Below are 26,626 nucleotides of genomic sequence, written 5' to 3'. Positions count from 1 at the left end.
TCTGTTATTTTCTACTTGATTAATGGTGATCAGAATCTCTATGATAGAATCCAATGGCTTTTCTATTATTCTTACCTAGAGTCCAGAGAAAAGGGCACTCGAGTAGTTAGGATTCTGTGCTTTTACTACAAGGACCAAGGTTCTATTCTTGAACAGAGAACTAGGATCTCATAAGTTTCACAGCCAAAAAAAAAGAGGAAAAAAACCATTGTTGATATGTGTTGTCACGTGATTTTCAATTAAAAATTCACACTTCAGGCTTCCCTGGCGGCCCAGTGGTTAAGAGTCCTCCTTGCAGTGCAGGGGACACCTGTTTGGTGGGAAGATCCACATGCCTCAGGTCAGCTGAGTCCATGCGCTGCACCTGCTGAGCCTGTGCTCTAGAGCTGCGCGCCCTGAGCCTTGCGCTACAGCAAGTAAAGCCACTGCAATGGGAAGCCCAGGCACGCAACTCGAGAGTAGCCCCTCACTCTCTGCAACTAGAGAAAGCCCACTTGGAGAACAAAGACCCAGTGCAGTCAAAAATAAGTAAATAAAAACATTTTTTTAAATGCACAACTCTTCAAAAATCTTTTAGTGGCATACTCTAATAAGCTTAAGGTTTTAAATGATTAAATTTCCTGTTCATTTTCAGTCACATTTATTGGCTTGCATAACTTAATTATTTGTGTGGTGCCTGCATAATGTGACTATGTTAAACATACTTTAGCTGGTTTCTTGCTTGAAAGATCCTGTCATCTTAACATGTTCATTATGCATGAATTTTTGTATGTATGTTTGCCTTTTTCCTGATGAGTGAAAGAGTACTAATATGATTCCAACAGTTTGGCAGCCTTGTTTATAGACATGATTAACTTTTAATGATTATGACATAGATCTAGGACTTGGTTATGCCTTATAGACCCCCCTGGTTTCATTTTTAGCTCCAAATGAAAGTCTAGAAAAGAAAAAGAAACTGCTCTCTTTGAATTCCCTAAGGCTAGAATTGGATACCTACTGACCAGGCCAAATCCAAATGGATATTTATAGTTTTCTTTATTAAAAAGAAAAAAATTCTGAGCTGTTTAGGTTTTGAACTTCTAGCTCCATTGCTTCAAGTTGAGAGTGCATTCTTATCATTGGCGTAAGTAATTTTAATGCCTAAAAATGGTACATAGTGCTCTTTTAAAAATCCCATCTAGAACACTTAGGGAATGAGTTGTTCTATTTTCCCAGATAGACCAAGGCACTTCTTAAGCATGTGGGTTTTTTTTGTTTGTTTGTTTTGTGTTTTAACAGTTTTGATCAAAAGAAATTTTTAGATATTACAAAGTCTTTTTATTCCCCCTTGGACAGTGTATATTGAACATAACTTAATCTTCACAGGATGATCTAAAACTGTAATTGTGAGCAATTCATAAACTGTGGTAAAACAGTGTCATCCTTAGATGTGGCAAATAGTGCTCTTCCCCAGTGTTTACTGTGTTTGTCTTAGGTCCATTTATTCTAGCTTACAGTTTTTCTGACTCTTCCTTCATTATAAAATATCAACTATTTTTAGATGCCACAGTGGAACTATCCCTGGACAGCACACAAAATAATCAGAAGAAGGTGCCAGCCAAAACACTCATTTCTCTTCCTCCACAGGAGGCCACAAATTCTTCTAAGCCCCAGCCAAGCTATGAGGAGGTGAGAATTTGTGCTATTGGTCTTCTTTTGGATGTTTAGGACTGTGCTGCCAGTCTGAAGTTCAGTTGCTTGAGTTAATATTTATAACTCTTGAAGAAGACCTTTATGGTTAATGAACAGCCAGAATCCAGTAAAAGATTCTTTCCTAGGCAGAGTGTCTGTTATCCAGAGAATAGCCCAGAGGCTTTCAATGATAGTGTCCAAAGCTCCTATATTCAGGAGTATAGTCTCTCCCCATTCCCTCTTTAGCCTGAAAGAGGCAAGTCTTCCAAAACCTAGTAAATATTCATTATGATCAAAATAATGTTTTAAGAGAATAGATGTAATGAGGACCTTTGAGCAAGCACCAACTTAGAATTGTGGAAGTTGCTTCATTGAGATTGTTGGGAATGGACAGAGCTGAAGACTGATGTGTAGAAGGATATATCCTGATATTATTATCTCGATGTAATATTAATACAGAGTAAAATGAATAGCCTTTTTTGGGGGTATCTTACTCTCATTGTTTGTTTTCTCTTTAAAAGCTAGAGGAAGAAGAACAGGAAGACCAATTTGATTTGACAGTTGGTATAACTGATCCTGAGAAGATAGGTGAGTGTACTTGAGACTCCTATGATGTTCAGATGTGGCTGTGAAAAGCACAGTTAGCTGATTTCTAAATGGTTACCTCCAGAGCTGAACCAGCTAGTGTGAAGTACTTCATCATCATCTTTCCTATGAAATGATGCTCTTTGCTATGCTTCCAAGGCCAGAAACAGCATTTAAGCTATTTATTTAGGCTTTTCTTGGCTTTAAGAAGAAAAGTCAGAGAATTAAATACTATTTGAATCCCTTTTTAAAAACCCAAAATTGCCTTCTCCCCGAGTTGTGGAGACCATTTTATTCCCTCTTGAGATAAACTCCATGTAAGCACCCTAAAAACATATTTTAAAATTTGGAGATGCTGGATTTATTTTTCCCTTAAGACATTTGGATTTCATGTTACTTATCATTTATTATGTACTCTTAATATTCTAATAAAGTGAGGAAGTCTGCAACTCTCTCTCATAGGTAAAGAGTAAAAAATGCAGGTTGAATTTTGATCAAATAGAAATTAGATTTTCAACAAGCACAGTACATAACTTTGGCCAGAACATGGATTTTTAGGATAGCCTTCCTGTGTTGCAAGTTTTTGAGACCTTTTAGTGAGCAGAGAGCAACAGGCCTCAACTATCCTTGTTCTAGGTGTGGTCTCTATGAGAAGAGGCTGCACAGAGCTTTTTCCTCCTATTAAGTAGTGGTGATATTTGTATGGTTAAGAGGAAAAATGTGATTTCCAACCCTTTGTCTATTCTGAACTAGGAACAAGAGTTTATAAAAATCTGATTAGACTTTATGCCAAAATGGTTTGTTGTTAACTGTGGAGTTTTACTTTTCCTAGACTGGTGCACTGGTAGGATGTTTCTGAGCATCTTATACAGTTCCCTTGTCCAACAATAGAGGAAATTGAGAACCAATAAGTGAAATGTAGCTTTCCTGTCAGGTCACAACATATGGCCTGTGGTAGAACCTGGATCAAAACTTTGAATTACATGTTTGGAATTCTCTCTTACCTCTCTGAGTGACTTCACTAACTAACTAACTTACCTTTCTAATATTTATGAATATTCTATAAGTACATTGATTTTAGGCTAGTTATTAACTACTTTACATCCTTGGTAGAACACAATAAATCATAAGTAAATACTGTTTTAACATTTTATAAGTCAAGATGTTTGTCCCAGGAGAGGGAGGGAATATGTTAGTTTCCTAGGACTTCTGTAATGAAGTATCACAAACAGGATGGCTTAAAACAACAGAAATGTATTCTCTCAGTTCTGGAAAGGACTGTTCAATGCCTCTCCCCTAGCTTCTGGAGCCTTAGGCATTCCTTGGCCAGTAGCTACATCACTCCAACTCTGCCTTCACTTATATGACTTCCTCCCAGGGTGTCTTCACATCATCTTCGCTTTCTGTGTGTCTGTCTCTGTGTCAAAATTTCCCTTTTTTAGGTGGGCACCAGTCATACTGAATTAAGGCCCACCATACTGACCTCTTTCTCCCTTAGTTACTTCTATAAAGACTCTATTTTCAAATAAGGTACCAGGGGTTAGGACATCAACATGATTTATTTAGGGGGACACAGTTCAACCCATAACAATAATTTAAATGTCCCATGGATCAGATTTATTTAAACAGAAATCACTTTTGGTGATAAACCTTCATCCCCTTGCATCATCATCTAGATTCTTAGTCACATCGATGTCAAGACACCAGCTACTTAAAGCATTTTCATATTCATATTTCAAGATTCACATCGATCTTTATAACAACACCTTCTGTTTGTGTGGGCTGTTTATTCAACATGCACTTCTCATTCCCACAAACATTTAAATAAATTAGAATCTCACTTCTTTTAGGATGTTGCTTTTTAGAGCCGTGGCAATTTGCATGTATTATTTTCAACTTCCTGAAATTACTTAGGAAATTAATGTAAATTTAAAACTGCTGCATTTCTAGAACGTTTCCATATCTTACGAGGTCTGGACAGGCAAGAATGTCTGTCTGCTCACACACTGCCTTAATAAAAACAGCTGGTAAGCAGGCAGTGTCTGAAGGCCCCACTTTGCTATTGTGTCTCATGTACATTTGCACTTAGTCTTCACTAATTGCAGGCACTAGATTATGGGAATGACCTTTTGGACATTTGACCATAACTATCAAACTGTGAATAAAAGTCTGAATACATTTTCTATAAAGTAAATTTAGATTTTTTTCCCTTTTATCGATGATAAACATCCTTAGTAGTATTAGGCAACATAGTTTAATGGTTTAGAAGAGAACTAACAGTAGTAATCAATATAAAGTAATTTCTAAAACTTATATTTTGTTTTATATGTATGTTACTCTTTTAGCCGGGCTTGACTGGGTAGAGAACATAAACCCTCTCTTCCTGTACAGTCTCCAACTTCTCTGTGTAATTTATATAAGCAGTTATTCCCAGCCATCTCAGTCAGACCAAGTTGTAATATGTGACCCTGCAGGGCTAGAACTTGCCCTCATCCCAGGACCATTTCAGAGGCTTTGGCAGTTAGTCATTGTTGACCTGCATTTTCCTGGTTGGTGTGGGGAAGAGTCAGGGCAGAGAGGAAGGGATTGAAACCAACCCAACGCTCCAGAGCCCGGCACTGGACCTGTGTCTGTCTCAAGTCCAGTGTGTGTCTTTTCACTGCTCACGGAGTCAATGGTGCCTTTATGTTCCTAAGTGGTAGAGGTTAGGACAGTACCACAGAGAAAAACAATTGCTTGAACCCCAAATTATGTAACAGTCAAAGCCTTTTTCAGAAAAATAATTCCTTCAGGAAAGAGAGATTTGTGTGACATCAGGCAGCCCAAGTGTCTTCCTGCCAGGCCCTTTGGTCTGGGAGAACATGCTAGATGAGAGGGGTCAGTGTCCCCCAGTTCGGGTGGAGGGGCTGGGACATTATTTCTGAAAGAGCAAAGGGAGCCCAGAGCTAGCTTAGGGTAGAACTACTTGTTTCCTTTTACATCATTTGCTTCCTTCTCCTCCTCCTGCTTTATACAGCAAGAGAATTGTTTGGATTTAGACAGATGTGTGTAACTAGCCCAAATATTGGCATGGTAACAACCAACGGATTGTCAGTGTCCAGTGCTGCTTTGTGGAAGGTATAAATAGAGCCGGGCTTTGAAACAGGGAACTGACTCTCTTGTCTGACTCAAACGGGGACCCAGCAAGCATCCATGGGATATGTGCATAGAGGCCTCGAGGCACAGTAGGAACTGGATTATAGTATAGGATCTAAAGCTTGGAGTTGAAACAAGAGTTCTTATACACGGCTCCTGTGGCTGCCTTATGATTCCTAGTTAAATGTTAGCAAGATTGGTCCTGCTTTAGTTCACAGAATAATCCTCTCCTGCTTTCTGTTCTCCCACAGGGGATGGTATGAATGCCTATGTGGCCTACAAAGTTACGACACAGGTGAGTCCAAGTGACCCTGCTGATGACCACCTTAATAGTTTTGGGTGCACATACCAAGAAGGTCATCATTCAGATTATTTCTGGGTATTTCTTTAGTTTCTTTGTCAACATCTTCCTTCAAGTTTACTCAAGATGGAACAAGTCTGCATCCCCTTGGTAATCTCATCTGAGCCTTTCCACTTTTCTTCCAGAGAGCTAACACTTCAATGTGAAACTTTGTAAGTTTTACCAAGACATGTGGTGTATCTGATATAGTGCCATCCCTCTTAAGAGCTATGTGGCTTAGAGCTAGTTTGGCGGATCACCCCAAACTGTGTCACCTATTTAAAAATCATCAGTTCTTCTGAGGTTTCCTATTTGGAGCTTCTTTTAACGCTCTCCCTAACCTTTTGCCCCTCGGGTCTGGTCTTCCTTTTTTATATAATATTAATGCATACAAAACTTACACGTTGTTGTATGCAGGTTATGAAGCATAAAAAATGAAGCCCCGAACCTACCACCAGTCTTAAGATGAGTACCATTGAATCCACCTGCGTGTTTCTCCCTCTCCTTTCCTCTGCCTCACACCTTAGAGGCCACCACTCTCCTGAATTGTCTCTCATTTCCTTTATAAAAAGTCTTCACATATGTATCTCTAAACAATACACTGTTTTGCTTTTTTTTTTTTGAGTTTCATAAAAATGGTATCATGCTAAAAATAGTGCTTTCTTTACTACCATTGTTCCTCAGATCCATCCATGATGTGCGTAGCTGTAGTTAATTAGTCCATTGTGTGATTATAGCATAATACATTTATCCATTTTCCTGTTGTGAATATTTGGCATGTTTCCAGTTTTTGTAATTATGATCTGTGAACATTTTTGCACGTGTCTCCTGGCGTACACATAGAAGAGTTTCTTTGGGGTATGTTATCAGAAGTAGTTCCCCTGAGTCACAGGTAGTACAAATTTTGAAGAAAAGGAATACAAACTGTGTTTTTAAGTCCTTGTGCCATTTTATACTTCCATCAACAATATGTAAAAGTTCCCATTGACATACTTCCTTGCCAACAGTTGGCAAGGCCCCACCTCCTTAAATTGTGCCTGTCTGGTGAGTATTAAATGATATCTCAATAAAATGTAGGCCTTGTCTCTTTTTACTGGACATTTCCTTTATATTACCTTTCTACTACTTGTTGGCCTGGCCCTGTGTTCTGGACCCTGTGATAGCTTGGAGGTTCAAGTGTCTACAGTGTAGACCTTCGTCTGACCCTCCCCTTAGGGCCAGTGTTTACTATGTATTTCCTCCAGTCTGGCAGCTTTAATTCTGGCAGCAATACCCTTAATAAGTCAGGGCAGGATGAAAGGGTTGGAGAGGACCATAGATTTCTAGCTTCAAACTAGATTGCAGCATCTCTTTCCTTAAAGCAAAGGTTCTTAACCTGCAAATAAAACTGAATTTGAATTTAATTAGTTGCCTTTGTAATCCCATGTATGTTAATTTGTGCATTTAAAATCATTATTCTGAGAAGGGTTCCATAGGTTTCTAGACAGCCAGAGAGGATTATAACTCCAAAAAAGAAAAAAGGCTGAGAATGTCAGCCTTGGAGAAAGTTATTTACTAAGTGGCTAGAAAACCAGGGATCTGGGGAAAGATTCCCTTGATGTCAGCCGGATGACTTTCAAGATACTCTTCCCCTATTGGAAATGAAATCTTGTGTTTTTTCTGTCCCCAAGACAAGCTTACCAATGTTCAGAAGTAAACACTTTGCAGTGAAAAGAAGATTTAGTGACTTTTTGGGTCTTTATGAGAAGCTTTCAGAGAAGCACTCCCAGAATGGCTTTATTGTCCCTCCTCCACCTGAGAAGAGCCTAATAGGTAAGCCTATTAATTCTGCTTAGATTTTTTCCTTTGCATTCTTTCTACAATATACTTTTTTTTTTTTAACAATATACTTTCTACTTAGTATGTGAGATTACTTCTAATGACAGTGTAGAATCCAACAGTTAGAAAGGAAGCATTACCAGCATTTTCCTATTAATCACATGAGGGTTAGAGATACAGAGTGTTTTGACATGGTCTCTTTCCTTGGGTGCAGTAGGAGGCCTAGGTTTTAGTTTCCACAGAGTGTGTGTGTGTGAGTGAGTCTTCAGGGGTTGTGGTTTTAGTTTCCACAGTGTGTGTGTGTGTGTGTGTGTGTGTGTGAGTGAGTCTTCAGTGGTTGCGGTTTTAGTTTCCACAGTGTGTGTGTGTGTGTGTGTGTGTGTGCATAAGTGAGTCTTCAGTGGTTGCGGTTTTAGTTTCCACAGTGTGTGTGTGTGTCTGTGTGCATAAGTGAGTCTTCAGTGGTTGCGGTTTTAGTTTCTACAGTGTATGTGTGTGTGTGTGTGTGTGTGTGTGTGTGTGTGTGTGAGTCTTCAGTGGTTACAGTTTTAGTTTCCACAGTGTGTGTGTGTGTGTGTGAGTCTTCAGTGGTTGCAGTTTTAGTTTCCACTGTGTGTGTGTGTGTGTGTGTGTGTGAGAGTCTTCAGTGGTTGTGGTTTTAGTTTCCACTGTGTGTGTATGTGTCTGTGTGAGTCTTCAGTGGTTGCAGTTGTAGTTTCCACAGTGTGTGTGTGTGAGCCTTCAGTAGTTGTGGTTTTAGTTGCCACTGTGTGTGTGTGTGTGTGTGAGGGAGAGAGAGTCTTCAGTGGTTGTGGTTTTAGTTTCCACTGTGTGTGTGTGTGTGTGTGTGTGAGTCTTCAGTGGTTGCAGTTGTAGTTTCCACAATGTGTGTGTGTGAGTCTTCAGTGGTTGCGATTTTAGTTTCCACAGTGTGTGTGTGTGTGTGTGTGTGTGTGTGTGTGAGAGAGAGAGAGAGAGTCTTCAGTGGTTGTGGTTTTAGTTTCCACTGTGTGTGTGTGTGTGTGTGTGTGTGTGTGTGTGTGTATGTATGTATGTATTGGTATCCTGGAGTCTTCAGTGGTTGTGGTTCCCTCCAGATTGAAATGTACTGATTGAATGAAGGGAAGGAGGTCAGGCAAGGAATCTTCCCATTACCATCAATTGATATCTGCTAATCTTTACTTAGAGTCCCATGGCCCCCTTTTAGAAAACATATGCTCTGGAAGTTCCAGGGTTGAGAACCTTCAACATTTTAAGACTAGTATGAAAACTGATTCTTGTGTAAAGAACCTTTTGTTCATGCTTGTGCATGACATATAAGTGGCCTTTGGTTGTATTTTGTAGAGCTCCCTCATTGCCTTCCTCCTGTGGGCTTTTCTGCAGCCTAAAGCTTTTCATGATGATTGATAGTTTTCTTGTTTTTTTCTTTTTAAATTGTGTTCCAGGAATGACTAAAGTAAAAGTTGGGAAGGAAGATTCTTCTTCTGCAGAATTTCTTGAAAAACGGAGGGCTGCTCTAGAAAGGTAAGTACAATAAAACTATTTTCTTGAGTACCACGAGAACAAATGAGGAGCTAAAACTGAGACTTAATTACCATGAGACATTTGCTAGAGTTAGTAGTGGTGAAACTTGAATGAGTTAAAGATTCCCACCTCCATGTTGTCTGTAGCCTTTCCTAGGTCTCTTTCCTTCCCACATTAGGAGCAGAGCATCCTCTTCTCTTTTCCTCTCCTGAGTGAGCAGGCAATCATATTCTCCTTCAACAGTCAGGAATGGCTCTGCAGTCTCTTTCTAAGCAGTTACTTTTCTTTCCTTTTTGGAAATGTGAAGAATATGAACTTACATGTGCTTATAAGCAGTGTCATACTTAAGTGCCCTGAGGACATTTTAAAGTAATGAAAGACATTGTACCACTGCCAGCATGGTATGATGCCCCAAACTTTGTAAGGCCAGGTCAACTAACCAGATAACTGCTTACCCTGTAGGTACCTTCAGAGGATTGTGAATCATCCTACCATGTTACAGGACCCTGATGTCAGAGAGTTCTTGGAAAAAGAAGAGGTTCGTATTGTACAAACTGAATTTCACAATTCGTATCTACCCCTGTGAAATGAAACTAGTTCCTTCAACAAATATTTTCGCACATGCATATAGCCTAGTCTGACTGTATCATAGTTTATAAATGCCCAAAAGTGACAAGTATCTTTCACCCTCTGAAATAAAAGCAGCTCTGCCTACAGTCAAAAGTAACTGGTTGTAGAGGTCAAACTGCAACCCAGTTTTGTCTTACTGGATCAACACAGAGATCTGTTTGGCAGGTCTTGGCATGTCCTTCATAGGTTACTACTTGGCTTCGATTGAATGCTTATTTTGTGCCAGGAGCTGTGGAATTTTAGTTTAAAACCACTTAACCACAGACCTCAGAACTGCCAGCATGTAGCAAAAGTGTTGATTCAAGCAGACAGTCTTTTAACAGGCTATGCATAGGCTATTCATGATTGTGAAAAATTAGAGACAGTCCAGTTGCTAATAATTGAAGAGTTAGTAAACTATATCATAAACAGAAAGTATACAGAAATTCATTGGAGTGTACATTTGAAGAATGATGAGGGAGAGGGATAAATTAGGAATGTGAGATTAATGGATATACACTACTATATATAAAATAGATAAACAACAAGGACTTACTGTATAACACAAGGAACTCTGTTCAGTACCTTGTAATAACCTTATCATGGAAAAGAATCTGAAAAATATATATATATATATATATACACACACATATACAACTGAATCACTTTGCTATACCCCTAGAACTAACGCAGTACTATAAATCAACTGTACTTCATTTTAAAACAAGAATTATGAAATGAAATATGAAACAGCATATAAACACAGTTGAAAAAACACATTAGTCATTACGAATCAAAAGAAACACTGGAATAAAGCAGTGTTCTATCTCATAGGAAAGAAAAGTAGAAGGAAATAAGTGACAGCATAGAACTATTGTTTTGTATTTATTTTTTTATTTTGTTTTTATTTTTAAATTTTTCTTTAATTTGCATATTGTATACATTACTCAAAATAAGAAAATGGTACTAAGTATATGGGTTGCCCCACCAAAATGAACTTCTTTAATTAAAAATTCTCTGTCTAATGCTCTAAGTCTTAGTTCTCCTCTGAGATTCCTAAATCCATTTTTCCTTTTCGTGCCCTCATACCCGCCTGGTGCCCCTAGAGCAGGGTTTATCTCCAGTGGCACTGTTGACATTTTGGGCTGGATCACCCTTTGTTGTGGGGATGTCCTGTGCATTGTTGGTTTAGCAGCATTCCTGGCCTGTATCCACTGGATGCTAGCTAGTATCCTCCCCCACCTCCCGTCCCCAGGACTTTTTTAATTTGGTTGTGTCCAGAGTCTAGTTTTGGCAGTATCTTTCTTAGTTGCAGCATGTGGAATCGTTTGCAGTGGTATGTGAACTCTTAACTGCAGCATGCGAGATCTAGTTCCCCAACCAGGGATCGAATTCAGGTCCCCTGTACTGGGAGCACAGTCTTAGCCACTGGACCACCAGGAAAGTCCCCTGTCCCCAGTTTTAGTAAGCAAAATTATCTCCATACATGATCAACTGTCCCCTAGGGGGCAAAATGGCCCTGAGTTAAGAAGACTCTCAAGAGCCTTGGGCACTAAAATCTAATTGTTCAGGGTGGTATACTGCATACACTATGGATTCTTCAGCATCCTTTCATGCCTTAGGAAAGGAGTGGGAAGACTGAACTAGTCAAATTGTTTCTAAGTATTTGGCATGCTTGACTTAACTAGATGTCCTCAATCTATTATGCTCCTTTGTTCCCTGAGGAAAATTCGAATGGAATTACAGCTTCAAAGTGTCTCAAGATTTAAGTCTAGCTGTGTGCGAGTATGCATCCAAAAAGAACTTTTGACTCTTAAAGAAAAGCATTTGGTATTTAAGCAGTTGGTGCCTGGGTAGGCAGATAATCTCAATATGAGGTCACCTGGACACATAACACACACTGCCTGTCTTTCTGCACACAGTATCAAAAGCTGACAATTTTGCTGATTCTCTTTAATGTGGTCCTTTGATTTTTTTTTTTTTTTTTTTTTTGGTCTCTCCACATTGCTATTAAGGATTTGTCTAACTGCCCTTGAAAATAACAGCCTACAGTTCAGATAATTTATTTGGCAAGTTTGGAGCATGCCATCTGATGGATACTAATTCTTCTGAACCTGAAATAGGGGCAGCAGATAACTTGCCACCCCGCCTTCTTGGTCTTGTAGCTGCCGCGTGCTGTGGGTACCCAGACATTGAGTGGCGCCGGTCTCCTCAAGATGTTCAACAAAGCAACAGATGCGGTCAGCAAAATGACCATCAAGATGAATGAATCCGACATTGTGAGTAGCACTAGGCCTCTCAGCTTCCCCAACCCTCTCAGGGTTATAGGTCAGAAGCCTTGAGGAGTCCTGAGATTAGAGACTTTATTTTTACAATAATTCAGTCCCTTAAAAAAGAAGAAAAAACTGCTAAGGAAAAGACAGCTCTACACCTGTATGATGAGTAACCTCCTTTAAAGCTTTGGGCCTGTGTGTTTCAGTGGTTTGAGGAGAAGCTCCAGGAGGTAGAGTGTGAGGAGCAGCGCTTACGGAAACTGCATGCCGTTGTAGAAACTCTAGTCAACCACAGGAAAGGTAATAAGCTTCTGATGTGCACTTGGAGCTGGGGGGAAACTGATGTCTCCAGTGAGCTAGAGATGGGAGGGCATATTGTTCCCAAACCTCTCAGCCATTCAAGGTGAAATTCTCAACCCACTTGGTCCTTGATGTTCTGATCAAAGAGATAATGCCTTGCATCTCCTGACAGGAAACATGCCTCTGCCGCTGAAGGCATTGTACTCTACCTGGGAGGAGTGCAGAGAAGCCGTCCCAGTTACAGCTTGACCTGGGACTGTGGGCTTCAGTTGGTGGCATTTGAGTTGGTGGCTTATATCCAAAATGATGTTATATGCCTTAGCTACACGGTCCAGTGAGAAATATGTAAATGCGGGAAACCATGTATATCTCCTAACCCTTCTTCACCTTTCTCTGGTGAGATTTGCTTAAGAGCTAGTGAAATTTGCCAAGTTTGAATGCTTTTAACATGTTGATAATCAGAAATCTAAACAGGCAGAAAACCATTAGAATGGAGACCAATGTAAGGGTTGGCAAAATATGACCCAGTCCCCTGGGTCATATCTAGCCATAGACCTATTAGTGATGGACCTATTGCTGTGGCTCTAAGTGGTTTTTAACATTTTTGAAGAGATGACGGGGTGGAAGGGTTGGGGGGTGGAGCAAGGAGAGTGAGCTGTATGTGGTCTGCAAAGGTTAAAATACCTGACTCTTCATCGAAAAGTTGTTCTGCTCTGATGCATGCAAGACTATGCAGTGTGTACATACACTCTCTCTCATGCAGGCAGGCTGCTACTTTGAGCTCTAATGTGAGCATCAGAACTGTGCCTGTTTCTATTAACTGGCCCCTAGTTCTCCAGGAGCATCAGCACTGCTCCATCCAAGTAAGCCTAACCTAGGGAAACTGAGGGCTACAGGCACCTCTCTGCTTGTGTGCCCGACCTGCGTCACCCTCACACTCTGAGTTCACTTGGCTCCGATGTAAGTGACCAGATTGCAGAGCCCACGGTTGCCAGACACGCAGGGGCCAGCGTAGCTCAGGCCCCCGGGCAGTGCCAGCCGACTTGTGCCTCTTCCCCGGGAGATCAGAGGCTCTGCTGTCTTCCTCCTTCCAGAGCTGGCGCTGAACACGGCCCAGTTTGCCAAGAGTCTGGCCATGCTTGGGAGCTCTGAGGACAACACAGCTCTGTCACGGGCGCTCTCCCAGCTGGCAGAGGTGGAAGAAAAGATCGAGCAGCTCCACCAGGAGCAGGCCAACCACGACTTCTTCCTGCTCGCGGAGCTCCTGAGTGACTACATTCGCCTCCTGGCCATAGTCCGCGTGAGCATCTCGTTCCCCTCCTCTCTTTCCGCCCCTGGATTTACTTTGTCTTTTCCTTTGCTCTTCTTCTTCCCAAGGTGGTTTCATCCATCATAGCTTGAAATAGGTACAGTTTTTCTACTCTCAAAAGAGAAAGTATCTTGTGAACTGAAACATCCATTAAACTCTTAGTTATCTCTGAGTCATTTTGAAGCCCATAACCAGTATTTTAAATCAGCTTGAAGAAAAGACCACTCTTGAATTTCCAAGTAGGGCCTTCCTTATTGTTGAAGCTGGACAGCATCCTATTTTCCTTTCTTCCAGCAAGGCTGTTCCAGGCCTAGGTCTGGGCCCCTTGGAGCTGTGACTTCCTCAACCCTCTGGTCTTTGCCTTCTTAACAGTAAGCGGCAGCTTGGCCCCAGTAAAAGCTCCTGCTGGCTTCCACTTTCCCTCCAATGTGGGCCACCAGGTAACTACACACAACTAGTGTGGTGCTAATGGAGGAGTGTGGCTAGGGGGCTGAGGGAGCTTGTCACCAGAGCTGTGCTGTGCTGACCACACCGGTGACAAGACTGCAGCCTGCCGCTCAGGTCAAGCACCTCACCTTCTCTTTTGGTGACCAGGGCACTCTGGCTTCCCTGACCTTTCAGAGTGGCTGAGGAAGCTTCACTGGGCAGTGAGATTAGCTCCGCATGGCCTTTCTGAGGCAGAGGAAGGAGCCAAGAGGGAGCCTGGCACCTGCCCTAATAGGGCCTGAATCTGCCTGATCCAGGTTGGGACCAGAACGTCTGAGCCTCTGAGTTGGAACAGAGACACACACACAGACATACACAGACACACACACACTCTCTCTCTCTCTCTCTCTCTATCTCTCTCTGTCTCTCTCTCTCTCTCTCCCTCTCCCCCTCCCCCCGAGCTCTCCCCAGCCTGAGAGCTCCTGCATTGTCAGGAGCCACGCTGCCCCCCAGGACTCATTTTCTCCGTGATAGTGTTGCTTAATATAGTCTGTAAGATTGCTCACTGTCCTCTCCCTTTGCTGTTTGGTTTGCTGCTAACTCCAGAGTGGTAAGAGGCTGGAAAAATAACCTCTTCTGGAATGCTCAGAACAGGTCAGACTACTTAGACTGGAAAGCCACCCCAGGGAAGAGTTCTCTCTGGGAATGCTTTCAGAGAGCAATGTTGTCTGGGGCTTCTGGAGAGCTCAGCATTTGGATACAACCCTCAGGCCAGGGACCCTGTATGGAGAGGGGTGAGGGAGGCCTCTCTGAGGCAGCTCGCTTTGGTGCTCAGAACTGCAGAGCTGGTCTTTTCTCAGAGATCCCTCACCTGCCCTTCTCGTGGTCATGTGCTGGCAGTGGGACTGGAGAGATGAACAGATGTTAACTTCTCCGCTGAAACCTGCAGCTGTACCACAGTTAGCCTGGGGTGTTAGGTTGGATATGAGGTCACACTTTACCTGATCCTTTATTCAGCTGTATAGAAACTGCAGATAAGCAGCAGTGACAGTGCAGGGGAAGATAAATTTGGTGTCATTTCACTCCCTAAGGTCCAAGTCTTGGCAAAGGCCTGAACTAAGGAGGCCTGGAAAACATCCAGGGAACCCTCATAGGGGAGGGGAGCAGAAGGACCAGTGTTGGGAGGTTGCCCCAGGCAGAGGTCTTCCATCCCAGCCTCTTGAAGCCTACAGAGCCAGTGGGGGTCGGGATGGTTTGCTTAGTCCAGGAGGCATCCTCTGGACATGCTGATTGTGACCACAGAACTGAAAACAGGGAAGACCAGCAAATGGACTTTGGAGAGCTTCTTGAAGGCCTTAATAGCTGCGAGCAGTTGAATGTGTGGATGAGATGAAGTTTACTTAGTATAAAGATCTGTTAAGCTGAAGATGGTGGGGAGATCTGTCAAACTCACCCTGTATATTGTTTGGGTGTCAGTATAGAGTTTGCTTCTTTAGGTTGGTCTTCTCTGATGTGTCTCCCAGGCTCATCTAGGTCCCCAAGTGGTTTTTTTTTTTTTTTTTTTTTTTAGTACTCTGCTTGTTTTTTCTGTACTCTGCATTCTTATAATTACTTATTGGCAGTTAATAATACAATGTCAGCCTTTCCTGTTAGACTTCAAGCTCCATGGAAGGAGGCCTATGTGTTTCGTTTCCCACTATATTCTTAGCCCTTGGCACAGGGCTGGCATTTAAGGAAAGTGTGTAGACTCATGAACTCATCTCAGGGAGTCCGTTTGAAAGCCATAGATTGGGCATGGGCATCGGACCACCTGCTTGCCCTGGGCCATCCAACCTTGGGAGCAGCATGACACAGCATGACGCTGGTCTACTGGAGCCTTGGAGAGAAGTCTTACCTAAGCTTGTGCTTTTGGACGTTAGACTTCCAGCTGGGCATTAACACATTATTGTGGAACCTGCCCTTGCTCGGCCCTTCCCCAGCACAGCCGCTAGGAGAGCCCCCTCCCCACAAGGCAGAGCCAGCAGAGCGCCTGAAGGGCTGGTTGTGCTTTTCCCCAACCTTCACCCCCACAGGCCGCCTTTGACCAGCGCATGAAGATGTGGCAGCGCTGGCAGGATGCTCAGGCCACACTGCAGAAGAAGCGGGAGGCCGAGGCTCGGCTGCTGTGGGCCAACAAGCCCGACAAGCTGCAGCAGGCCAAGGATGAGATTGTAGAGGTGAGCCCCCCAAGGCAGACCTGCAGGGACGTTCTGGCTCCTGAGTGAGTCAGAGTTCCGCCCCACTGAGCTGCTTAGAACCCCTCAGCAGGCAAGAGAACTAATGGAGTCTAAAGGACAGTGGCTGGCAAAGCCTCTGCGGATGGCCCAGGGTCTGCCCTGAGACCTTCTCCTCCTTTCCTGTTCCACCCACACTTGCCAAATTACAATCTCTGCAGGAGCGGTCCTGCCTGGGTCTTTGAAAAGCTCCAAGGTGATTCACATGTGCCCTCCTGATGAGAACTAAATTCAGTTCTCTGGGCCTCCCAGCCTTGCTGGCAAGTACCTGAACTGGAGCCTCGGGGGAACTAGATTTCTTAGGAACCCGACTTGGCCTGAGACACAGGACACCTCTTTCCCAGCCAGTTCCTAGAGGTGACCTCTACTGGAGACTGGATTACCTATGGAATCTCCGTATCTAATCTTACCCAGAGGGACAAACAAATGACCAATTGAGGTCTCAGATACACAGTTGCTGTTCAGAGGTAAAGACTTAATAGAGTAACTCCATAATATGATAAGGGATCCTTTCTTTCCTTTCTTCCCAGTGGGAGTCTCGGGTGACTCAGTATGAAAGGGACTTTGAAAGGATTTCAACTGTGGTCCGAAAAGAAGTGATACGGTTTGAGGTAAGATAGAAGATCCTCGTTCTCACCAGTGTGCAGTGCCTGGTTTATTAGTGGTGGTACTGGTTTTTGTCCACGTCTCTACTGAGTAGGGAGACAGACGGCAGTGCGAGCGGCTTGGCAGTTATTGTGACCAAGCATGGCTGGTGTGTGTGTGCGCGTGCGCGCACGCGTGCTCACATTTGTATGTTTGTTCCTGAGGCAAAGTGGCTGTCCTCCATTGGTTCCTGGACCAGAGCAGTTAGACACAAAACAAAGCTTGCCCTGTCGTAACCCCTCTGCTCCCCTGTCCTTTCTCCTCGCTTTCCCACCCTGCCACCATTCAAGAAAGCCTTGCAAGAGGTTATTAGGCTGGAAATTGTAGCTAATCCAGCTGCTGCCTCTCCTTTCTGAGGCTGTGTTCAGCCTTGGTCAGCAAAAACATCACCATCCTGTCAAGAGGGGAAGGAGCAACTGTCTGGATGGTCAGTGTAGAATCCTGTCTCCTTTAGAAAGAGAAATCCAAGGACTTCAGAAACCACGTGATCAAGTACCTCGAGACACTCCTGTGTTCACAGCAGCAGGTATGTAACTTGTGCATGGCTTTCTTCCTCTCCGGCTTTCTTCCTCTCCTGCTTGCTTGGGCCAGCTGCATACTTGATACTTTGGTGACAGGGGTGGTCTGGCATACATCAGGGGTCCGGGCCCTGTTTAATCAATAATTGAACATAAGTCCTGTTTCTCTAACGTGGAGCATCCAGTAGGGTCTTTTGCTAATAAGCAGGATAGCCCTAATCCTACAGTGAGTTAGTTTTTAAGGACAAACCCCAACTCTCCTTTCCCTGTAACCCCCTGATACCACCTAGCCCCCTTGAGGCTGAGGCCCCAATCGGTATGTGGAACAGTGACCCTGTTGTGAGGAGCTGACTGACCTGAGCCAAGCTGTGGCCCCCACGGGGGTACTTCCTCTGGGGCAGAACCAGGACTGTCTTCAGACCTTGCACTTGATGCTTCCTTCAGTCTAGAGAGGTAAGGGCAGTGTGGCTGGCCAGCCAGTCTGTCCCAGGGTCCACTCTCAGCATACCCATTTCCTCAGCTTGGCCTCAGCCTAGGCCAAGCTGAAGAAATGGCCTCCCTGTGCTGGCCGAGGGCACTTGGGGGAGTGCCCTGGCTTGCTCCCCTTCCAGGCTCAGGCTCTGCCACTCTATGGGAGCACTTCCTTACTGAGTGCACTTCTTTGCAGCTGGCTAAGTACTGGGAAGCCTTCCTTCCTGAGGCAAAGGCCATCTCCTAATGGACCAAGGACACCAGAGCCACCTGCCTGACGCTGCCTTTTTATACACTGTTCTCCACCTCTGCCGGACCCAGTGATGCATCCTGCCTAGCCTGGACTTTACCCCTTCCCTCCTGCCCCCACGACCGAGCTGTCCCCAGTCACTCTAACCATTACTTCACTTAGCTTCCATATATATTTTCTTACCTGAAAGAATAGTTTCTTGCTTTAAGCAAAAGTCCTATACTAGGTGGTGGAATTAGGGGATGGGGTGGAGTATTGATATAAATATATAAATACAAATGTATATTTTTCAGGATGTGGTTAGGAACTGGGGATAACGTTTTCTGTTACTCCTGATGGTGCCATGAAAAGATTATGTAATAAAATACTTTAAAATCGGGTCACATGACTGAGAATGGTGGTGCTTTTTGCTCTAGGCTGGGGAGCAGTTGGGAAGCAGCTCTAAACAAGAAGTGCCCGGTAGATTCATGTAATGAGTTCCTCTCCACAGGAGCTGTGGGCCTTGGCTTCTGCTGCCCCAGAGGACTGGGGTTTCCTTTGCTCTCTCTACCCCAGCTGCCTGTTCTGAGGGTCTCTTACTCTTAACTCTTATTCCTGCTTCTTTAGGGAAGGAGTTTTAAACACGTCTCTTACAATAAGAGGAACAAAACCAATTCTCCTGCAAAGGAGGCAAACTTTCACTTTTATTCCTGCCCTATTTCTCTCAGCTGCCCAGGGCTGTCTGAGAGTTTGCCTTCTGATAGCAAAGCCATGTGTTCCAAACTTCTTTTTGCCACCCATCAAAGCAGGTGCTCAGTAGACTAGTTTATGTTAAAAATGTAGAGGACTGATAAGGACTTAACACTTCAACCCACTGACAACAGAATCAGGCACTCTGCCTTGAGATAAAGTCATCCCAGAGTTCCTAAACCTTCTGAGTTCCAAGAAGCTTTATGGTCTATGCCCAGGAGGGACCATGTCAGCAAGAGGCCCTGGTATTGTCAGCACAAGCCAAGGGCATTCAAAGGGGTCTCTGTGCTGGCCTGGCCAGGGATGCCCAGTCTCAGATGTGCCTTTGCTGGGCTTTCCCTCAGCTGTGTCCGCAGCTGCTAGGCTCGCTGCTAAGAGCAGACTGTGTGGGGCAGGGCTGGCAGGCTGCCTGCACGGGAGCCTCATGCTCCTAGCCCCACCACCCTCAGATGCCCTTGCTGAGGGCACTCCAGACCCACAGTATCTGTTCTTGGGGTGAGGGATAGGTATCAAGGTTTGGGGAGGGGCAGCCTGAGGCAAGAGAAGGCAGTCAATAGCACTGATCTCCAGTATTCTCCAGCCTACCTGCCTGATGGGGGAGTGCATATGCTGGCAAGTATTTTTTCCAATATGCTGACTTTTTTTTTTTTTTTAAAGAAAAAGTCACTCAATCTCTCCCTTCCCCCTAATATCTTTTTTTTTCCCCTAATATCTTTATTACCACCTTTGATATTACCCTTTCAATCTTACTTATATGCTTGCTCTGATATACTTATATCTTGCTCTTAGCTATAATAATGGACACATAAAATACTTTGTATCCAGCTTTCATCATTCAACCCTGTATAAGCTATAAGCATTTTTTCTATTTTGTTATGTGTTTTCATAGACTTTTATTTGTAATGCTATGTAATTTTAAGGCTTCCATAGAGTGACTGTACCATAATTCTGACTCATCCCTTGTTGTTGGATTGCTGGTTTGTTTGGGAACTTTTAGAATTTTAATATGATTTTAAACTTACAGAAAAGTTACAGGAATATCATGAAGAACTCCCACTTACCAAGTGCTTATATTTTACCCCATCTGCTTTATGACTTAATGATTTGCTTTATCTGTATTTACATGTTATATTTTCTGAATCATTTGGGAATCAGTTGTAGATATTGTTACCCTTCTACCCCAAAACTTCAGTAAGCCTTTCCTTAAGAACAAGGACTTCCTCTCGTAATTTATAACCATAACCACTTGTCAAAAGCAGGAAGTATAACACTGATATAATACCAACACTGATAGAATACTGCTATCTAGCCCATGCTCACTGTTTAAATTGTGTCAGGTGTCCTAGCACTGTCCTTTATAGTGATTCCCTTTTTCCTGATGCAGAATCATGTGTTACATTTAGTCGTGATACATGCATACATACGTGTCTCTCAATTCAGATATCTTCCCTTTCCTTTTATTACCGTGGCCTTTTTGAAGAATACAGCCAGATATTTTGTAGAATGTTCCTCGAATTGGATTGGTCTCATGGACTAGATTAGGGTTTGGCATATTGGGTGGGAGCATCACAAAAATGATGTGCCCTCTGTGTGTGTCTTAAGTTGGCAGGTGATGTTAGTTGATCCCATTAATACTGACGTTAGCTCTGTGAACATTTGGTTAAGTTAATGTCTGCTAGACTTCCCCTTTCTAAGTTGACTTCTCCCCTTTGTAAGTAACAAGTTACTTGTGGGGAGACACTTTGATGTCATGTACATACTTTGTTCTTCATTCAGTGTGATTTTCTAACTCCATAGTTTCTTCTACACTTGTTTGACAGTCTACTTCTAAAGGAAAGCATCTTCCTCCTTATTAATCTGTTTGTTTATAGGTATGGATGAATGGATTCTTATTTACTCAAAGTTGCTAGGTATTGCTTTGATTCTCAAACCATCCCAGATTTCTAGCAGTCTCCTGTGTCTTTTTAATATGTCCCTTTCTTTTTTTGTTTTTTTTTTAACACTTTCTTACTTTCTGGCTTAAGGTGTTCCAGACTTACCTTGTATCTTCCCAGCCCCAGCTGTGGAATCAGCCATTTTTTCCCAGGGAATCTTGATTCCTTTGAATGGAAAATGATCTTAAGAAATCAAGATCTGGGTGCTGAGTGCCCATTGCTACTGGAATGTCATTGCTTCTAGGCTTTTCTTGGCAGACAGAGTAAGGAAATAACTGTAGATAAAGATGTATGGAAATATTGAGGGAAATGGAGATAGATGACACAAATAATTAAAAATCATGAATTCATACTAGCCCCATGAATTTTATTCTCATCTCCCTTTTTAACTCCTTAGGAAAATTTTAAAACTTTCTCTTCACTTTGTTTTGTTCCATCCAGTGATCCTCTTGATGTAAGTCTGTTTTTGTTATATCCTGGGGACAGACTCCCTTCTGGTGTCAGAGCTTGCTTCTCAGAGCTTTCCTCTCTGTCCCAAGGCTGATGGGGCCAGCTGTCTTCAGGGCCTGTGCATTTCTGTGCAGAACTTGCAAGTTAAGAAGACCAAGAGCAGTTTACCCGTACTGAGCCAGAGGCCTGTATGCAAGGATAGGGCCACAAAGATGGAGTTGTTCCACTTGGAGACTCAGGAGGAAGAAGTTGGAGAAGGAGGTGCTTGAACTATGTCTTCAAGGTGAAGAGGTTTTTGTTCCTTCTGCTGGACCATCTACCTTCCCGTGTCATGTAGTGAGAGGTGGGCCCATCTAGGGAATACTGGTGGCTCAATGTGGCCAGAGTCAAGTCAGTGGACGGCCCATGGAGTGATGAGCAAGAGCTGGATCACACAGTGCCTATCACCTGTGGGGCACTTTGAACATGACCCTGCAAGTGTGGGGAGCTCCTGGGAGGACTTAAGCAGGAAATAGCATGGTCACATTTGTGATGTAGACGTATCAGAAGATACAAGGCTGGAGGCACAGAGAGTCAGCCAGAGTGCTGAGGAGGGCAGTAGTAATGGAGTCCGCACTCAGGGAGAGGAGTCAGTGGCAGCAAAGAGCCACTGGGGGCTGGTCACTGATACGATGAAAGGCCCAAGGAAGACAGTGGTAGCTGACGTGACCCATGAGCTTCTGACTTGGGTTTCAGGGTCGATGGTGACAACGTTCATGACATAGGTAGCACAGGAGGCCAAACAGGTTTGGAGCAGATGGGTGGGGAAGCAGTGGTGACAGCAAGTGCATGACCGTGTCATTCATATAAGAGGCTCTTTTGAATGAAAAGGGGAAACCTTGCTGAGAGGGAAGGGAGATACAAAGTAAAAGCTGGCTTTGTTTCATTTAAAGGCATGTCAGACCTAACATGTTAACAAAATTCAGAGGAGTAGCCATCAGCCATGTCTGGAAACAAATGCAAAATGCAGGGCAGGGAGCCTTGCTGCTGGGGCTGGGAAGAAAGATTAACCTCCTGCATGGTAATTCAGATATTCTCAGACACGGCTATCTTGTTGACCTATTTTGAGTCAGGTGGTTTACAGAAGAGGTGTGGAAATGAGTCTTACTTCTCCTGCTTCCCTGTGGGTTATTTCCCCCATGCGTCTCTGGGCTTCGGAGTCCTGAAGGTGAGGGCTTAGAGCTGAAGAGACCCCAGCATTCAGAATGAGTCTTCAGCAACAGAACAAATGCAAGTAGAAATGATAGGAACCATTACACGTGGATATTTGTAACACTGAGCTCTTTTCGAGTGATTTTCATTCTGAATGCACCTGTAGCTGAGAAGTCTAAAGGAAATAAAGAATGCCTGTGCAGCTCAAACTTGAAAAATCATGAGAAGATAATGGAAATTGAAAGATGGGGCCAGGAACTGGTTGAGAAAGGAGCGTGGTGATGGAAGGAGTGTCCTTTGCTGAGCATGTTTAGAGCCCATGTGGGATTGAAAACCATGGATTCTGAGGAACAGCAGACCCTAAGGTGGTGGGATTTTCCCCCACCCAGTTCCCAGCAGCCGTTGGGAGGGGGAGGAGTAGAAAAGGAAGAGAATGGTGATTCCCTCCTTTCCTACATTTGACCCATGCCTGAACAGGACACTCTGCCTTAATGAGTCACAGGCTAAGATTCTCAGCTTCACGTTGGGGAAGAGTTGGGTCAGAGCTCAGAGTTAGAGATGCACTAGAACAACTCATCCTTGTCTTCTGGCCCCGGGGTTGGTGCGACATCATCTGCCAATGTCTTGTGATACCAGTTGTGTGGTTTAATGTTGGCAATCTCCGCCAAACAAAAGTTCTGTCATATTTAATTTGGGCCTTAGGATATCCATAGGAGTGCAATGGCTAGAAAGAACAGGATGTGATGAGGCAGGTGACTGAAGCACAAAAACCAATTTAAGGCATTAAGAAAAAAATTAAGACAATAAACTCTCCAAAGTAGAACATCTCTTTAACCCTGTGATCCCTGAAAATATCTGGGCTTTAAATAGGTGCTATGTAGGTAACTGTTGAATGATCTCCAACAGTGGGCTCTGCCTCCTGGCCTTCACAGCCTGCTGTGAGAGGACCCCAGCGTGCCTTTCCCTCTTTATCTCACACTCCTTCACAGCAGTGTGTGTACCTCCTGGAAACAGACTCCACCTGCGCTCCTTCCTTCCCCACTGCTGTGTAGCTTAAGAAGCCTTTATTATTGGTGGCCTTTGCACCTGAAGCGCCCTATCTCAAGCCCCTGTCCCTCCCTTCGACCTTAGACCTACGCCTGTCTGAAACAGCCAGCCTTCCGTATTGTGGATGAAAGTGTGAGGAAACAGAGACGAGGGCATTGGTTAGTGTAACAGGACACTCACTGGGGATTCCCATAGACACTTCTAGAAACCCAAGTCCATGAAGATGGCTATGCAAAGAAGTCCATCATAGCATTGTTTACAACTGTAAAATTTGAAATCAATCTAAATGTACAGCAGGAAGGGATTAAATGAATTATGGTACATAGTGCAATTAGATTTTATACAGTCATTGAAGAAGATATACAGCTATATTCATTGGCAAGAAAAACTCATTTTTGAGTAAGAATAGGTTACAGAATTACATGTATGATATGGTCTGCATTTATATAAAATTATATATATGTATGAGAAGGATGTTGATTGAACTGTTAACTGTGGTTGCCTCCAGGGATGGAATTTTGCATTATTTAAAATTTTTTTACTATCTGATATTGCTTGGAATTTGTGTATTATTTTTATAATCATAAACATTAAATAAAGCTATTTTCATTGTGGGAAAACAACCCACTGCATCCTTTGAGGCCTACATTCTCTGGGGAGCTTTCTTTGACCCACCCTCCACCCTACCCTATTCCCCACTGGAGTGGGAGCCCTGGCTCCTTTATAGCTCTTGACCTAGCACTTCACTGTCTTCTTAAAATTCTGGTCTTTCTCACCCTTGATTGTAATGTTATCCTACCAGCCTCCATGGCTCTGATCTCCTTAAGATCATGGTTACTCTAAATGGATACTCATCTAGGTCCCTCCTCCACTTCCAAAAGCAGCCTAAGTGGGCAGTGCCCTTAAGCTGTGGCGATTATTGTTTTACAAACCTATGGCCCCAGATCTTGGGGATTTTCAAGAGATCCAGAAATAGGCCTGAATTGGGGTTTGGTGGGCTTTGCTGCTATGGGCTTCCCTAGCGGCTCAAACAGTAAAGCATCTGCCTGCAATTCAGGAAACCTTGGTTCAATCCCTTGGTTGAGAATATCCCTGGAGAAGGGAATGGTAACCCACTCCAGTATTCTTGCCTGGAGAGTTCCATGGACAGAGGAACCTGGTGGGCTATAGTCCATGGGGTCACAAAGAGCTGGACACGACTGAGCGATTAACAGGCTTTGCTGTGGTTGGCAGGATTGGTGTTCAGTGCCCCAGGTGAGGCCTGCAGGTGGGAGGTGATAGCCACCTGCCTCGTTGCTTGCCCCTGATGAGCCTCCTCTCTCCCGTTTGCCTTTGTCTGTTGTGGAAATGCCCCTCTGGCTCTGCTGATCAGACCTCTGGGACAGAAATCCTCCCCACCCCCAACACCAAGGCTGCTCAGAGGAGGCCAGCCACTCAGCCTCTGTGGGATTCATTCTGGGTCCAGAAAAAACCCCAAAGAAAAAAACCCTGTCCCATCTGATAGGACCTTTCTCTAAAGGGATGTGACAATTGTTTCCAAATGACTGCCTGCTTCTAACTCAAGCGCTCTCAGCTTCCTCTTCCCTTATGAGTGACAGGGTGATGGCCACAGGGGCCCAGGAGCGGGTCTCTCCTTGGGAACATCAGCAGCCTCACCAGAAAAAAAGGATGCGGCACCTGGCAGCCAGGAAACGTGCAGGGCAGTGTCCAGACTGTCCCGGTAGTCCTGTCCCACCCCAGGACCCCGTAACGAGAGCTGCCATGTGGTAAATACCTTCCTGTGCCAGTGGGTGCAGGGGTGTGAAACTCACCCGGCACCATGAACCTGCCGGGGGGGGGGGAGGCATCACTATCTACATGAAACAACTGAGGCTTAGAGACCTTACGCAGCTTGCCCAAGGTCACACCAAAGAGCTAAGGCTTGAACATTAGTCTACTGCACCCCCATGTCCCACATGTGAAGATGGACAAGGAGGATCTAAACACTAACTCACTAAGCTGTTCCCTTAAATGTCTGAAGAAACACACAGCAGGGCTATCAAGAAGTTACCCACCTGACATTGGGCATTTGTGCTTCTCTGACCCTGTGAGACACTTTCCCCAGATGTGCACAGTGTGTGGCAGGAGCAGAAGCTGGAAGACGGAGAAGCAGCTTGGGTGAGTAGCTGGGGACCATTAATGGCAGAGGGTAAAAACTCTACTTGCCAAGAAACCCCAGACAGTATTCAAGGCTCAAGTGGGTTGAGAGCGGGCGAGCACCACCCTTCCAGACAGTGAGGCCTGCTGTTGTGGGCACCCCCACAGCTTTACCTATTGTCCTTAGTTCTTGGTTTTACAGCCTTCTTGGTGAGAAACTCCTGTGACTTGAAGGTGCCTGAGCACCCTGAACCCCAGTGCCAGCACACCAGAGGGGCGTTCGGTTATTCCCCTGCCACTGTAAGGAAAGTTAGGAGTTGCTGTAGGACCAGAAGAGTCCCCGGTAAGCGACTGCTCTGGTGCTAGGTGGCCGAGGTGCTCTCCACAGCGTCCCCTGCCCTGCCCTTGCGTCGTGGTGTCTGAAGCAGCTGCGCTTCTGCCCTGCAGCAAGAGGCAGGTGGCTCCTAGGACTGATGCTGATGGCTGCAGCCTACCAGTCCCCTGAGAAGCAGGGCACCAGCCTGACCTGGGGCCAAACTTTGCTCTCAGGGCTCGGGCAGGATGTGCTCGTCAGAGGTGCCTTCCTAACACAGGCCTGTCCACAGCCCACTTCTCCCTTCCTCGCACCTCAGTTTCCTCATCTATAACATGATGAATTTAAACTAATCATTTAAAAAATGTTTTAGCAGCAGAACTATTTTTTTAGGTGTCTACACCAAAGTCCAATATAACATAAATTTACAACATAAATTTCTAAATTTTATTATTTCAGATGTATAAGATGTACTTAATAAGATGTACTTATTATGCAGTGAAATGCTCTGAAACTTTGAATAGGACAGTTGCTTATTTACAACAACCTCTGCTTCCAATTGTTTATCTTAATTTTTTTTTTTTTTTTGGTGGGGGGGGTGTTGTACAATATTAGAAAATCAGGAAAAGCCTGATTACAGAGTTAGTAGCTGGAGTAACTAATAGGATTTTTGGGGTGT

At 44.0% G+C, this 26,626-nt stretch overlaps 1 protein-coding gene and 1 long non-coding RNA gene across 4 annotated transcripts in view; both read left to right on the top strand.

Annotated features, from left to right (window-relative positions):
- The window catches only part of SNX1 (sorting nexin 1), a 43,229-nt gene extending 24,702 nt beyond the window's left edge, over positions 1–18,527 (top strand). For 2 of the 3 annotated variants that reach the window (XM_020882405.2, XM_020882401.2), the window contains exons 3-15: positions 1,541–1,668; positions 2,193–2,259; positions 5,643–5,686; positions 7,402–7,543; positions 8,995–9,073; positions 9,536–9,611; positions 11,848–11,961; positions 12,162–12,255; positions 13,350–13,555; positions 16,063–16,206; positions 16,794–16,874; positions 17,363–17,434; positions 18,094–18,527. In XM_020882405.2, the coding sequence (XP_020738064.1) occupies positions 1,541–1,668; positions 2,193–2,259; positions 5,643–5,686; positions 7,402–7,543; positions 8,995–9,073; positions 9,536–9,611; positions 11,848–11,961; positions 12,162–12,255; positions 13,350–13,555; positions 16,063–16,206; positions 16,794–16,874; positions 17,363–17,434; positions 18,094–18,144 (1,298 nt within the window). In that variant the 3' untranslated portion in view covers positions 18,145–18,527. Of the gene's footprint in view, positions 1–1,540; positions 1,669–2,192; positions 2,260–5,642; positions 5,687–7,401; positions 7,544–8,994; positions 9,074–9,535; positions 9,612–11,847; positions 11,962–12,161; positions 12,256–13,349; positions 13,556–16,062; positions 16,207–16,793; positions 16,875–17,362; positions 17,435–17,716; positions 17,880–18,093 lie in introns of all 3 variants that reach the window. The other variant, XR_011488249.1, reaches the window with a different exon arrangement.
- LOC139035620 (uncharacterized) lies at positions 5,693–6,328 on the top strand. Its single transcript, XR_011488250.1, has 2 exons — positions 5,693–5,904; positions 6,149–6,328. It is a non-coding gene; the product is annotated as an uncharacterized lncRNA (long non-coding RNA).
- Positions 18,528–26,626: the final 8,099 nt, after the last annotated feature.

Source organism: Odocoileus virginianus, chromosome 6, assembly GCF_023699985.2.
Source record: "Odocoileus virginianus isolate 20LAN1187 ecotype Illinois chromosome 6, Ovbor_1.2, whole genome shotgun sequence".
Lineage (NCBI taxonomy): Eukaryota > Metazoa > Chordata > Mammalia > Artiodactyla > Cervidae > Odocoileus > Odocoileus virginianus.
Note: the sequence above shows the minus strand (reverse complement) of the source record. Positions and strands in the feature narration are given on the sequence as shown.